Source organism: Sus scrofa, chromosome 1 (assembly GCF_054392235.1).
Source record: "Sus scrofa isolate SSC_HxYL_T2T_F1_AM1 chromosome 1, Sscrofa_HxYL_maternal_Yorkshire_Landrace_v2.0, whole genome shotgun sequence".
NCBI lineage: Eukaryota > Metazoa > Chordata > Mammalia > Artiodactyla > Suidae > Sus > Sus scrofa.
In genome coordinates this window covers 255246247-255262856 of record NC_139383.1, presented here as the reverse complement: position 1 = coordinate 255262856, position 16610 = coordinate 255246247, and the positions used below count along the sequence as shown (strand labels likewise).

The 16610-nt window shown below is 32.8% G+C and overlaps 1 protein-coding gene across 5 annotated transcripts in view; it reads right to left on the bottom strand.

Annotated features, from left to right (window-relative positions):
- The window catches only part of CYLC2 (cylicin 2), a 47989-nt gene extending 31613 nt beyond the window's left edge, over positions 1-16376 (bottom strand). For 3 of the 5 annotated variants that reach the window (XM_085003725.1, XM_085003714.1, XM_085003718.1), the window contains exons 1-5: positions 16293-16376; positions 10405-10445; positions 8629-8750; positions 5670-7411; positions 5293-5353 (exon numbers count right to left, since the gene is read on the bottom strand). In XM_085003725.1, coding sequence (XP_084859851.1) covers positions 6305-7411; positions 8629-8750; positions 10405-10445; positions 16293-16309 — 1287 coding nt within the window. In that variant the 5' untranslated portion in view covers positions 16310-16376 and the 3' untranslated portion in view covers positions 5293-5353; positions 5670-6304. Of the gene's footprint in view, positions 1-5292; positions 5357-5669; positions 7412-8628; positions 8751-10404; positions 10446-16292 lie in introns of all 5 variants that reach the window. The other 2 variants (XM_085003731.1, XM_085003736.1) reach the window with 1 other exon arrangement.
- Between the last annotated feature and the right edge of the window lie 234 nt (positions 16377-16610).

Genomic DNA, 16610 nt, shown 5'->3' with positions numbered 1-16610 from the left:
CAAAAGTAGCAGTTCTTTAACATTTGTATTTCACTTTTACACAGCACTTTTACTTAAGGGAAAATTAAGCAGTAAAAGAGGAAAAATATCTTCCACATATAAATTGTGTGATGAAGAGTCCAAATTGAGAACTGAAATATATAGAAGGATTATTGAGTAGAAGTTTTTCCTGTACATGGATCTCTCTCTTTGAATTGATTTCCCATCCTGTTTCTCCTCCCTTTTGGCTTCAATAGGAGACCAGGCCAATAAGTGTTATAGGAAAAAACCTATAGTTACCCCAAACATTTTTGCTGTTTGTTGTTATGCATAAAGAAAAAACTTAGCAGATAACTAAAAGTTATAAAATTGTATACTTCTTAGAGACTTGTATATTTCTCACTGATTGGAGGATTGTTATATCATTTTATTATAACATTTTTGTTTTAGTAACCAAAAGCCTTTATTGCATATGAGTTACAGTTTTGTTTTCTTTGATCATGTTCGTATGTTTCAAACAGTCAACAGTCATAACCCACATTTGGATCATAAAAATGTATCTTTAGATAAAAACCAAGAGCCTCTGCCATAGGTCAGAGTCTAAAATGATAAGCTATTTTTGGGTGATACTAATAGTCCCCATCGAAGAATTCAGTATATTTGGTCAGAAATCACAGCTACAAGTAAAGACTCAAAAATCTGTGTCTGGTACTTTTTTTCCCTTGATTTGGAGGGAATAAAAACCTGTAATTGTTCTTATGTAGTGAAAACATTTCTGTTTTGTGTTTGTTTGTTTTGTCTTTTTAGGGCCACACCTATGGCATATGGAGGTTCCGAGGCTAGGGGATGAATCCGAGCTGTAGCTGCTGGCCTACACCAGAGCCACAGCAACTCAGGATTCAAGCTGTGTCTGCGGCCTATACCACAGCTCACTGTAACACCAGATCCTTAACCCACTGAGCAAGGCCAGGGATCAAACCCGCATCCTCATGGATGCTAGTCAGATTCATTTCCGTTGAGCCATGACCGGAAATCCCAACATTTTCATTTTTAAATTCTATTTCGACATGTCAATCTATAATAAATAGAAAGGTTATGAAGCTAAGTAACAAACTCTAAGCTGAGCTATCCATTTGAGAGGGTGTATAGTTGTATTAATAGGAATCTTTTTGAATGAGATTAGGCCATATCCTTGTGAGCCAAACAGCATTGAAGAGTTCGAATCTTATGGGTGATACTCATGAGTTGTATCTCATTTCAAATATTTCTGGGCAGAAAGGAAAACCATTTCAGAGTATTTTAAGGTAATGATGTTCAGAAAGATACTTATTTTTATTTTCTTCACACTTCTTACTCTGATATAGACAACAGATGGTTGTACATTATCTAGAAGAATAAAACATGTTAAAGGATAGAAGTAGATGGTTGATAGGGAAGTAAATGGAAAAGGATAGGCAGTGAAACATGCCTGGATCAAAATGGATCACAAACCTAACTGTAAAAACTATAAAAGTTTTAGAAGGTAGCATAAAAAAATCTAGATGATATTGGGTTTGGTGGTGGCTTTTTAAATACAAAACCAAAGAAATCCATGAAAGAAAGAATTGATAAGCTAGACTTCATTAAAATAGTATTTTAAACAATTCTGTTTTGTGTCAGCATTGACTAGAGAATAAAAAGGCAAGTCATAGACTGGAAGAAAATATTTTGAAAAAACTTATGATAATAGACTATTATCAAAAATATACACAGAACTTTTAAAAATTACAGTAATTAGAAAAACATACTTGGTTAAAAAAAATGAGTCAAAACCTTAACACGCCCTTCACCAAAGAAGATAAACATATTGAAAATGAGCATGTTGTTTTGGAAGAAATGCAAATCAAAACAACACTGAGATACTACACCTAGCAAGATGCCCCAAATCCAAACTACCGATAACGCCAAGTGTGTGGAAAAGTCTAGAGCAATAGGAATTCTTACTCATTGCCGGTAGGTATGCAAAAATTTACATCCCAATATAAAAGACAGTTTGCTAGTTTCTTTGTGTGTGTGTGTGTGTGTGTGTGTGTGTGTGCAATAATCATGATATATGCACATGCATGTGTGTGTACATATATATAAATATATATACCTTTTATTTTTGACATACAGAAATGCTGTATGTATGTAATGTATATACCTTGAAAATGTAATATTGATGCAAAACAACCTATTCTTATCATACAATCCAGCAATTATGCTCCATGGCATTTAACCAAAGTATTTGAAATTTTATGTCCATGAAAATATGTGCATATAACTATTCATAGTAGTTTTATTCATAACTGCCAAAATTTAGATTCAACCAAGGTTGATTTTCAGTAGGTGAATGGATGATTTTCGTTAGATATATAGGTAAAGATAGATTAGACTATGCTACATCTAGACAATGGAATATTACTCAACACTAAAAAGAAATTAAATATTAAGCAGTGAAAAGACATGGAGGAATTTTAATGCATATTACTAAATAAAATAAGCCAGTCTGAAAAGGCTGCTAACTGTACTATTCCAACTGTATAATGTTCTTGAAATGGAAAAACTCTGGAGAAAGTAAAAAGGTCAGTGTTTACCAGGGGTAGAGGGAAAATGTGGGATGAATCAACAGAGCACAGAGGAGTTTTAGGACAGTAAAATTACTATAAATGACACTATAATGATGAATATATGTTGTCATGTTCTTTAAAAAAACATAAAACGTACACCCCCAAGAATGTATCCTAATGTAAACTATGGGTTTTGAGTGATAATGATACATAAATAAAATGTACTACTCTGGTGGGGAATGTTGATAATGGGGGGAGGAAGCTATGCATTTGTGGTGTATAGGGCATATATGGGAAATCTGTACCTTCTGATTGAATTTTCTGTAAAACCAAAACTTCTCTAAAAACTAAAAGCTATTTTAAAATATCTAGGAAGGTAAAGTATAATCTGAAAATGAATAATTTGAAGGCATTAACAATGTGAAATTCTTGAAGAATTGTGTTGTAAGCTGAGGGAAAAAGTGTGAAGCCTAAGAACCATAATGATTAGTGTGATTAAACATAGAAGTCCAGTGTGACAAGAGTATGGTAGAGAATTTTGGTACCACATGAGGACAGAGAAATAGCATCCAGTTAGTTAAAAACTTCATAAACTCAAGCATAAGAATAGTTTATGCTAAATGTGACTTTAATACACTGGAAAGTTGGGAGTAATGGAGAAACATGATGACTTTTGTGTTGAAAATGGTTTGTTGCATGGTGGTGAGAAATGATGTAGGGGACTTTCCCTGCATCATTTAGTTGGGGCTTGGGGGGTTTCCAGTTGAGATATAATGCCTAATTGTACTTCTAGTGTGGAAATAGTGGAAATGCAGTGTAATAGGACAATTCACTTATTTTATAGGTAGTCAGAAAGGACTATCAATAAGTGGGATAAAGAAAAAAGGGTAATTATGAATGACTCATTCATGTTGGATTTATTCAACAGGTTAGATGTCAGTATTATTTACTAAGTTGGTGAAAACTTGGGGAAAAACAGGTTTCAGTTGGAGCGGTGTCAAGAGTTCTCTTGGGACATGTTAATTTTTAGATGTCTGGAAGACAGTCATGTAGATGCTTTAATATAGCATTTGGATATATGAATTTACAGTTGAGTGGAAAGTCAATAGTAGGTTTAAATGTAGGATTCAATAGCACATGAATGGTAAATAAATCCATGGGAATTATGTAAGGAAAATATAGATAGAAAAGGGAAGAAGAGCCAGGATAAAACTGCTGTTGGATTTGGCTACATGGAGGTTCCTCGTGACCTTGGTGTATTTCGTTAGAATGATAAAGGCAGATGTTCAGTTGTTCTTTCACTATATATTACATTTGAATCTAAATTTTGGCTTTTGAATGCTGTGTTAGAAAATAATTTTAAGGGCATTTTTTTAGAGGTAAAAGGGAGATTTAAAATGATTTAATAAATTCTCAGATGCTAACATTTCCAGAAAAGAATGAAAATCTGAAATAGGATTTTAATCTAAGAAGCGATTTAATGAGTTTCCTGGAAGCAGTGGGACAACTGTGGTGAGATTTGATTCTCTTTGTCATTAGAACAGATCCAGATCAGCAATGTCGGACCACTTGGAAGACCACCAGTTACAATAGCCATTAATGCTCAGGTGGTTGATGTAGAGCACAGGGGCCAATGTTTAAAGAACAGACAAAATAATTATCCTTCACTGTTAATAGAAAGCTAGCTCTTGAGAGCATATGGAATAGGAGACCCTTCCTTTAATATTACAGAGAAGCTTTACCTTAGATCTGGAGTTTATATTGGGAAGGATAAGGGGGAAAGAAAATCACTTGGCAAGTTCTGAAGCAATGTTGAGCTTATCCGAGGGAATATTTTAAGTCAGGAAAGATTTAATTGTCACTAATTGGCAAATTTTTTACTTGTCTTCACATTAATAGGATTCATGGGTCACAACATAGTATAATATAGTTATAACGATATAAAGTTAATTATTTTCACATCTAAATAACATCTGGAGATGTTTTTACTCTGTTAGACTTTCTTGAATTCTGGGAAATTTGGTTTTATATATGTATTTAGCAGGAATCACTTTAATATGTCTTGTTTAAATCACTTTAATGTCTTGTTTAAATTTACTCACATTTTTTTTTTTTCTGTGACAAGCAAAAGCCCTGAGCAAGCTCAGGGTCTATCTTTTATTAGGATTGTGAACAAAAACCGTGGGGGACAGAGACTATAGATTAAAATTTACAGGGACCACACAAGCCTGGGGGAATTATGGTTAACAGAGTCGGTTCTAACAATCATCAGTCTTGTCTCTGGAAGGCATCCCCATCCATTAACCTTTACAGCAGGCCTATGTGTTCCCCTCACAGGGCCCATAAGCCTTAACTACCCAAAGTTTTTCCCTAGCATGACCTTGTTGGCATTCCAAGGGCAGGTCACAGTTTTCCATGCCCTCCATATACTATTCTGTTTCTGTTTCCTTACTCTAGCTGCATGCTTTCAAGCTTGAGGTTTATGGCCCTGTTTTCTTCCACCCACTCATATTTATATTCCTGCTCCCTTTTGTGGAAGGCAGATACTCTTGGTCAAGGAACTGAATCCACGCCACTGACTGCTGTACATCACCAGTATTATACTTAAAACACTCCGCCACCTGAGGTATAGTGTCAGGAGAGTCTTTATGATGGCCCTATCTATGACTTCTCTTAGTACCTCTGTAGGGATGTATTTATTTATTAATTGACTTCTTTTACTCACATTTTTAATTTGGAATCACTTTTCAACCTTCCTTAAATGGAGAGAAGTCAGCCACTGTTTTCTGCTTAAAAACAAACAAAATTCTTGGTAAGTAGTTCTTAAAGTTGTATGTCATAAATGAGTCTCTTATCCCTTACCATAAATAATTCTACTTCCCTTAAACTTTCCATTGGCACTTTAAAAAATTTCATACATGTGGTGTTCCCAGCAAATTCTTACATATTTCTTATAATGCAAAAGTCAAACTTGATTAAAGTCTAGTAAAAACCTGATCAGCAGATTACAGATATTTTAAAGAATGGTAAATTTTAATTCAAATTACTTCAGTTATTTTTTTTTTTTTTACCTTATTGGAGTTGAAAGGAAAACAAACTTACCAAGTGTGTTTATCTTGGGTTGGAAGTAGAGCATTCAATATCCATTAACCTGGTTGTGGCTGTTTATACTTCAGATCTGGTGGTATCAGCTCACCAAAAAAGTAGTATTTTATTTTTGTTTTGAGAAATGCTACCTTTAATTTGTAGTTCTATTTATTTGAGGTAGACTTTGACATTTTTTTTTTATTTCTCTTGATTCTTATGGTTCCTTATTTAAATCTATCTGTGGGTACAACTTCAGATTGTTTAAATTTGTGGATTCAGCATCTGCATCCTTGGATTTTTTGACACCTTTGTTGATTTGTTTTTCTTCTTTGTATTTACAAATTCAGTATCATCAACTTCTACATCCTTATCTGAATATTCTTTTTGAAACTTTCTAGGGATCTTCATTGAATTCTCCGTATCCCCAGATTTAGCGTAAGTATCTTCCAGGTCCTTCAGTGAATCATCTCTTATGTTTTTAACATCTTTCTTATATTTTTAATGAAGATTTTCTGGGTCCATCTTTGTATTCTTTACTCCATTTAAAAAATTATTTTGTTAATGTTTAAATCTCCTTTTTCACTCATAGTTTCAGTTTCAGACTACTAAAATTATTTCATCTAATATGCTTTCGAATTATTATCCAAGGCCTACTTGCCCTTCTTGGCATCCTTCTTGGCATCCTTTTTGGCATCCTTCTTGGCATCAGCAGATTCTGGTTCAGTACCTTTCTTAGCATCTTTCTTGGCATCTTTCTTGGCATCTTTCTTGGCATCTTTCTTGGGAGTATCTTTTGATTCACTGTCTGCCTCACTGGGCTTCTTTTCATCTTTCTTTCCTTTTTTACTCTCCTTCTTCTTTGAATCTTTCTTGTCCTTTGATTCATCACCTTTGTCACCAGGTTTCTTTGAATCCTTTTTCCCTTCCTTGTCCTTTGCGTCTTTCTTTTCACCTTCTGATTCTGTAGCTGACTCCTTGCCTTTCTTCGGACCTTTTTTATCTTTTTTGGAATCTTTCTTTGCATCTCCTTTTTCACCCTCTGATTCTGTAGCTGACTCCTTGCCTTTCTTCGGACCTTTTTTATCTTTTTTGGAATCTTTCTTTGCATCTCCTTTTTCACCCTCTGATTCTGTAGCTGACTCCTTGCCTTTCTTTGGACCTTTTTTATCTTTTTTGGAATCTTTCTTTGCATCTCCTTTTTCACCCTCTGATTCTGTAGCTGACTCCTTGCCTTTCTTTGGACCTTTTTTATCTTTTTTGGGATCTTTCTTTGCATCTCCTTTTTCACCCTCTGATTCTGTAGCTGACTCCTTGCCTTGCTTTGAATCTTTCTTTTCTTTTTTGGAACCTTTCTTTGCATCTCCTTTTTCAGCTTCTGATTCTGTATCAGATTCCTTTCCCTTCTTTGGACCTTTCTTATCTTTTTTGGACTCTTTCTTTTCAATTGCTTTTTCTTCTTTAGCTCCTGGTTCTTTCTTTGAAGCTTTCCTAGATTTTCCCTGTGAAATGATGGATTCTGCTTCTGAATCTGATTTGTCCTTGTCTGTTTTCTTGTCTTCTTTACCTTTCTTTATTGATGGAGATAAAGGTTTCCCTACACTTTTAGCATCCCCCTTAGAGGGACCAGTTGGTTTCATTGGTACAGGCTGCCTCCTGGCAGCTAAATAAACAGATGGTTTCTCAGAAATTCTCATTAAAGAACGGTACATCCATAGTGGTCGTCTGTGATCTCCCCTTAATTTCTCTTCATCATATTTCTGAAATATTTGTTAGAATAATGGTGAACAACTTTTGTGTGAGTAACACTGCCTTTATTACTAGATATCAAATATATTTTAACTTCAACCATGAAAAAATTTTAGATTTTGATAGACAATGGATAAATGGTAGATTTTATAGTTTATTATGCTTTTCCAATTTTGTTCCTTTTGGTACTAAAGGATAACCAAGCCTCATTTTAGGCCTAATTTCAATTTACAGTATCTTCATAATTACCTCAAGATTTTATGTTAAAATTCTTAAAGATATCCACTAACTAATGACATATTAAAACCTCTCTTTGTAATTATGAGAGGCTTTTGTGTTTGTTGTTGTTTTTGAGATTTCCTGGACTTTCTTACCCCCTTCCATTTCTATGCTAACTCAAACTAATTATTCTCTAACATTTAATAGCTTCATGCTATAAAAGTTTAATTGCAAAAATAGCAAATTTGGGAAGAATGCTAATGAACAATGGAAAAATAAGTTGAATAAAGAAAGAAAAAGGAAGATCAAAAGTCAGAAGTAATGTGAATCACTACTGATTAGATACATTACCTAAAGCAAACAATTTGATGATAAATTATTTTGTGAAAACTTTTCTTAGAACATTTTTATATACCTTGATGATTCCAGAAACGTTGGGAAATTTTAATCTCCTAATATTCAGAATTTTGAATTCTGTATCATAGGAAATGAGAATGCACCAAAACTTCCTCAGTGTATAATGTAACTCCATGATTCTAATGAAGGGTTATCTCTAACTGGGTAATATTTTCTGAATGTTCATACTAACTGTAGCATTAGGATCTCTGTATTTCTTTGCTTCTTGGACACATATTTTCTGTAATGTGGGGTTGCTAAACAAATAGTTAATATGAGATAAAGTAATTATTTTTATATGGTGAAATGCACATAAAATATACCTAATTTCTCCAAGTAGAAGAATTTGTATTACCTTTAACTATGCTGTCCAATATGCTATTTAAAAGCTGCATGTGAATTAAATCAAATTGAATTGTAAAATTCAATTGCTCAGTTGCCCTAGCCTCATTTCAGTTGTAGAGTAGCCACACTGGAATCAGAATGCAAAAAATATAAAATATTTTCATCATCACAGAAATTCCACTGGTCAGCACTGATCTATAACATATACAACTGTACATAATTTCACAAGCTTATTACCAATAAACGTATGTGATGTTTCAATACTCACAGGAATTGTACTGTCGCGTAGTTGGGAAGGTTTTGATCTCCTTTTTGTTCCTGGTCTTGGTGGTTTGGGAAATACCAGGGCAAAGTGTTGCTGATTCCATGATTTTTTGCTTAATTCACTGACTAAAATAAGAAAATATTAAGCTGTACTTCAGAGTAAATAGAATTTCATCAGATCTAAAATGACAGTAAGATAATTTAATGTAAATAAGTGATTCAAATTATGGTTTCTTTTAATTGCTAGTGTTTGAAATTCAGTACTATTAATATGAGAAAATAAAATTTGATTTTTTAAAAATTTGACTAGTTTTTCAGTTTTCTATATAGTCGTTGTGAAACTAATACAGTCTGTAATGTAAATGAAGAGAAACAGTTTTATTGTTTCCTTTTAATGTTTCTATCTCTCCCAGAAAGATCTGTATTCTTTTGGATAGAACACAATTCTCCTGAGAACAGAAAATATGATAACTACTTCTGTAGCTCCCAAAGTAGTTAGCACAGTGCCTGTTTAAATTATTCATTATCTGTATGGTTGAATCTAGACGCTAACGCTTGAGATCCCCTGAGTTAATCATAATTTACTAAGCTGCAAGAGTAAATGTTATACACCCAAGAGCTGCATTGTCATAGGTGGCATACTAATTGAGAAAACTGATAAATAAAGAGTACCTACAGACTTGTGATTGACAGTTACATGGAAGCTGTAATATAAATAGTTAAAAAAATTGAAGTTATCAGTGAAACCAGTGAGAGAGATAACATAACTCTATTTAATATGTACAATAACTGTGTATATAGGAGCAAATAGGTTCACCCTATGAGTCTCCTAAAGACACAATCAGAATCATTGAGAAAATATGCAGAATGAAAGACATATTTAAGTTCAGTATATGAGGAAAATTTAATTATATGATATATGAAGTCCTTCAACATCAGATTGACTGGCCTTGTCAAATAGTGAATTTTTTTGGCCAATTATGAGCCATATACAATCTTATCAGGAATATAGTAGAAGATATTTCTGACACAGGTAAGATGTTGTTTATCCATATTTTTATACTGCCTTTCAACTGTAATATTATCTGATTGTATGATTTCTAATATGTAAATATGCCCACCCTTATGCTGCTAAATATATTCACTTAATAGTCTTAGGGGTTAAAAACAAAATGTCCTTAGAAAGTATTCACTAACCCATGAGAAAAGTGCATAGGAAAACTAAAAGCTGATTTTTTTTAAATTTTATCTTATTTTTATTATAGTTGATTTACAGTGTTGTGTCAATTTCTGCTGTACAGCGAATGACCCAGTCATACATATATACATATTCTTTTTCCTCACACTATCTTCCAACATGTTTTATCACAAGAGTTCCCTGTGCTGAACAGTAGACCTCATAGTTTATCCATTCTTTTTTTTTTTTTTTTTTTTGTCTTTCTGTCTTTTCTAGGGGCCACACCCTCAGCATATGGAGGTTCCCAGGCTAGGGGTCTGATCGGAGCTGTAGCCGCTGGCCTATCCACAGTCACAGCAACGCGGGATCCGAGCCGCTTTTGCGACCTACACCACAGCTCATGGCAATGCTGGAACCTTAACCCACTGAGCGAGGTCAGGGATTGAACTCGCAACCTCATGGTTCCTAATCGGGTTTGTTAACCATCGAGCCACGACGGGAACTCCAGTTTATCCATTCTACATGTAATAGTTTGCATCTCCATGACAGCTATCACTTTATCATTTATTCATTCATCTATGATAAAAAAATTCATCATCTTACCTGGAATGTAATTATCATATGTCCCAAAGTTTATTTTTTGGCTATTAAAATAAAAGGGGAAAGTTTAATTAACTTATAAAAAATCACTCTAGTTAATGACTCTTATTGTACATAAACACTTCTCACCACCAAATAGAGAAATATTTTACATTCTTAGATCTTTAATATTATGTAAGATTACTTCATCCTAGAAAAATATAGGGGAGCAAATATGTGATTTTAGCACAGGCTTCAACAGAACTAAAACAAGGTGGATTAAAAACATTAAAAAAATTCTCTAACTTGCTTTATTGAAATATGGGCAATTATTTTTAATGTGAAATCATGATTGGATTGTTTCCCACCTTATGCTTCTAATTCTCTTGAAATTGAACTCTAAGATATTGTAAGAATTATAAAATTCATCTTACAAAAACTATAATAAGATCAGATCCTCAAAATATTCTCAGAACTAAACAAAATCCAAATCATTCAATGGCATATGTGGTGTCTCTGAATGTGTGTGTGTGTCAGTATATACTACAAGTATTAATATGAATTTTGATATTTTTTTCTTCTCTAGGAAAATATGAAAAATAAAACCATGTTGCAAAGTAATTTCTACTTATGTTTCTACTTTCAGAACTATATGAACATGTAGTACTCCTCTACACAAAGAGGAGTTTTATACCTAATTTGTATTTGTTTGTAATCAAGGCAGATATTAATATATGTTAGAGAAATATCATTATACACCATCCCATTATATTATAGAAATAAAGTCATTGTTTATCATTAGTATATTTTAGGCTTACACACACAAACACACATGCAAACATAATAACACATACTCACACAGTATTTTACTTATGTTGACATTACATAAATATTAAAAGTATAGTAAAAAAAAAACTTGGTACTTTCATTAAAGCTTTAGTTCCCAGAACAAAATCTGGCACATTTTTGCCACTCTACAAAATTTTGAATAAATCATTTGAATATTATAAAGCCTAGTGATTTCTTAACTGAGGATATACATTAAAATTACTTGCCCTATTATATCCAAATCTCTAGGTTTGGATCTAGCCAATGTACATTTATACACTGCTGAAAAATATTGATTTTCAACCATGTTTATGAACTTCTATGTTCTAAATGCTCTGAAAGAGGAAATATTTCATGAAATAATGTTATTAAATTTATTTTTAAATTTTATTAAATTTGAGATATAAAAAGTGCTACATAGGCATGGTCCATTAAATTTTTGTGCAATCTCTAGGGCATATTCTTTGATCATTAAGCTGTTGAATTAAAAATTGATAACAAAATCATAGTTGACCCTTGGACGACACAGTTTTAAACATCACATTTCCACTTAGACATGAATATTTTTTAATAAATGTGTATTACAGTACTACATAACCCATTATTACTTGAATCCCTGGATGCAGTACCATGAATTTGGAGAGCCCACTATTAAGTTATTTTCAGATTTTAACTTTGTCAGGATCAGTGCCATTAGCCCCCACATATTTCAAAGGTCAAAAGTATGTAGAAACCACACAAATATTTTGAAAAAAAAAGCATCTCCAAATAACCAGTGGTAAAACAGAAATCACAATGCACACTTATAAAAAAGAAGCAACTGGATAATAATTTATATCAAAAATTGTGGAATATTGTGAACAGTTTGTAGAGAGAATTTTATATCTTTTAATGTCTTATATAAGAAAAAAATTTAAAATCATTGTTGTAAATCTCTGGTTTAGAATTATGATGATATAAAACTGAAGTCAAAGTTAAAGGGAGAAAATAATAAAGCTTAAGCCAAAATCAGTGAAAGAAAAAAAAATTAGAGCAAATATAAAAATTCCATGTTTTGTTTTTTGAAAAGATTATTAAAACTGATTAACTCCTATTAAAGCTGATGAAGAAAAAACAGCGAACTCATACATTACCAATATTAGGACAGATGAAGATTTTTATAACTATACAGATTTTAAAGGATAATGAGAACTATCATTAATAATGAGCAACGTAAGTGAAATAGATGAGTTTCTTGTAAAACTCATTTTATGTATCAGTACTGACACATGATGAAATAATAAAAATTAACTAGCCCTATAATTATTAAATACATTTAATTCACTATCAAAAATCTTCCCAGAAGGAAAAGCACAGGGCCTGTGGGGTTTTACTGATAAATTAAATTAAAAACTTAAGGAAAAAATAGTAATACGACACAAGTTTTTCAGAAACAAGACGATGGGGGATGTTACAACTCATTTTTTAGACCAATATAAATAAACTTGTCAGCAAAATGTCTCAAGGACATTACCAGAAATGTGTATTGTAGGCCAATACCATGCATTAACACAGACACAAAAAATATTATTATTATTGTTTTTTGTCTTTTTAGGGCCGCACCCATGGCATATGGAGATTCCCAGGCTAGGGGTCAGATGGGAGCTGTAGCCACTGGCCTATGCTGCAGACACAGCAATGCTAGATCTCAGCAGCATCTGCAGCCTACACCACAGCTCACAGCAACAGCAGATACTTAACCCACTGAGTGAGGACAGGGATTGAACCTACATCTTCATGGATGCTAGTCAGATTCCTTTCCATTGAGCCACAATGGGAACTCCAGAATGAGACAATAATTATTTAATGGTTCATTAATTTTTCTTGCTAAATAATATATAAAAAGGCTAATATATCATAACCATTGAGGTTTACTTTCTGGTGTGTAAACTGATTGGCTTAACATACATGAATTAACCAATGCAATCACTCCAAGTAACATATAACAAATTTCATCTGTGGGGTTCCCATTGTGGCTCAGTGGAAACGAGCCTAACTAGTATCCATGAGACTGTGCGTTCTATCCCTAGCCTCACTCAGTGGGTTAGCATCCGGTGTTGCCACACACTGTGGTCTAGGTCGCAGACGTGGCTTGGATCTGGCATTGCTGTGGCTGTAGTGTAGACTGGCAGCTGCAGCTCATATTTGACCCCTAGACTAGGAACTTCCATATGCCACACCTGCAATCCTAAAAAAAAAAAAAAAAAGAAAAGGGAAAAAAAAAGAAAATTCATCTGATTATCTCAAGATATGCAGAAGAATTTATGAAAAAACATAATATTCATTCACAATAAAAACTCAGAAAACTGTGAATAGAAGGCATCTTCCTCAAATGGATAAAATGAGTCTAGAGAATACTTACTATTAAAATTAAATTAGTAGTTGAATATTTACTGTTTCCTATAGAAACTATAAACAAGGCATAGATGCTCACTTTATTCAGCATTGTGATCCTCACCCTGTTTTGCACTTTAGGGCAATAACAGCATTAAGATTGGAAAGGAAGAAATAAAATTGTTTTTATTCACAGGAGGCATAATTGACACCTGAAAAATAATTATTTCGGGCTCTTTAGTGAATGTCTGGAATACTACTTAGCTATGTAAGGCATTACTGATGTATGCAACATGACGACATGGATGAATCAGAAACATATAATGAAATAAAAAAAATACAGAAACACAAAACTTATACACTATGATTTAATTTGTGTGAATTTCAAGAATAGGCAAGACTGTTTATGGTAAATTAGCAGCGATTTGTGGGTGAGGGGCAGAATGGACTGACTGGAAGCTGGCAAAATGTAACTGAATGGTGTGGTTGAAAATGCCTTTGTTTCTTAAAGTTGGTTAGGTTAGGGTTAGTGACAATTCATTACATGTAAATTTCTTTCATTTTTACTGAAAAGAGTTTATGGGACCCCAAAATGGCATTGATCTAAATACTGTAGTTCTCACTCTCTATATAAATGTACATATGTCATAAGCAGTTAAATCAGTTTAATCTTTTGGAATTAGATAGTTTTCTCACTATTTCCCCTAAGTCTGATCCTGCTGGTGGCACATCTCTCCTCTTACTTCTCTGAGACAGTCAAGTTTTCTAAGATGAATTCAGATTCAATTTTTGAAGTATCATATTTAAAAAAAAAAACTGTAAGTGTATCTCTTATTATTATTATTTGGTTTTGTTGGCCATAACTGCAACATGTAGAGGTCCACAGGCCAGGGTTCAAACCCAAACCACACCAGTGACAACACCAGACTTTAACCTGCCATACCACAAGGGAACTCCTATTATTTTTTGTTTGGAAACTATTTCTATGTGAATATAAATTTATTTATATCCTTTATAAATAGGACCCTCAAAACTTTGAAGATAAAGTTTGTAGTCCAATATAATTCCTTACTCTAAAAAGAGGAAGAAATGCAACAATTAAATCAAACATTTCATTATTTCTTGATATGACTAGTTTTTGAAATATGTATATATACACACAATAGCTAATACTTGATCTTAAGCAAGATTACATGGAACACAGAAGCCACAAATCTGCCTTCACTTCAGGTCCACATATCTTAATCATTTCAAAATCAGTCTTGGTATCTCTAAGCTTTTTTAGGTAAAGAAGATACACATTGTCATTGTGGAATAGAATATGTTCATGACTTAGAAAAGGAGTCTAGATTTAGGTTTTCTTAAATAAAAAGTGGAGATCCCAAATAGGAGACATGGAGAGTTTATTTTTTAAGAGAAAAATGTTTGTACATTATCACTGGAGAGATTTTTTAAAAGGGGTTAATGTTAACCAAGTTTATGAATTTTTTTTAAAAATCTTAATCTAAGTACAAAATACATTTGCTTTTACTCTTCCTTTAACAATGTATCTGTTAGGATATGTTTTAAAAGTGTATAAAATATTTAAGGGATAAAGGGTCTCAATAATGTGTTATCACCCACAGATTCATTGTATGTCTTTTTTATTGAAGTATAGTTGATGTCTAATATTATATAAGCTACAGATATACAGTACAGTAATTCATAGTTTTTAAATGTTATGCTCCATTTATAATTATTAAAATATTGGCTATATCCCCTTTATTGTACAATATATCTTTATAGCTTATTTTACATGTAATAGTTTGTACCTCTTAATCCCCTATCCCTATATTGCCTCTCCCCACTCCCTTTCCTCATTGGTAACCACTAATTTTTTCTCTATATGTGTGAATCTGTTTCTTTTTTGTTTCATTCACTAGTTTAAGTTTTAGATTCCATATAAAGTGATATCATAAGGTATCTGACTGCATCTTTTCTTTAACAGAAGTGTCCAAAGAAAACCTATATCCTTCATATTTCAGAGTTATATGCCTTTGCCCTTGTTCCATGTCTTCACGGTGAAAAGGTTTACATAATTAAAAGGTTTTACTTTCCTCTCACATGAACATATGATAAATTAAGCATAAAGATACTACTATCATCAAACTTCCCACATCTGGGTAATTTTCTTTTCATTGCAAAGCGCTTTTGCGTACTCAGTATTTCTCAAAGGAGATATAGTTAGCATTTAGATGTGATTTGTGTGGGGCTGCACCACTTATTACCAAAGGTTTAGTACCCTAGACCTATATACCCTCTATAAGTCAGTAGTACTCCTCAGTCACTGTGATTTAAAAAAAAAAAAGTTTCCATAAATTTTTAAATAGGCTCTAAGGAAGTGATAGTTCTCTGAATGTCAGCCACTAATTATTTCATTCTATATGTCCCAAAATACAATATTATTAAAAAAAACTGAGGACTCACATTGAAAAAGAATCAACCAATACCCAATATCTGTTTACTGAAGAGAATGAACTAGTTAAGTCTGGGATCAACACCACTCATGATATTGCTTGAGAACATATGTGTCTGCTAAACATATACTCTCTTATTTGTCAATGGCATGTTAATAATATTAGCAAACATATCTCTATACTAAAGAGGATAATGTAAAGCTAACTAGAGCAATTCAGTTATTTTAAAACATTAAATTTGACAAGAGGACTTACAATCTTGGTACAGACATTTCCCCCACCTATGATTTGCCAGAACTTAAACACTGTAAGTTCAAATTAATGATGTTGAGAAGTGACATCATAAAGAGGCCAAGAGCACTGGGAGTTAAAGGGGAAAAGCAAGAGGATCTACTTGTATTTCTGCTTTACGTTCTCTAACATTCAGTCTAAGATTGGTGCTTACTTTCATTGAATAAATACAACTGGAAATTCTAAAAATCCAATTGAATTTTTATAATAAAAATTGTTTCAATTTTTCATATAATTTTAATTTATTGAATAATATGATAAAAGGATGAATCTAGACATTTA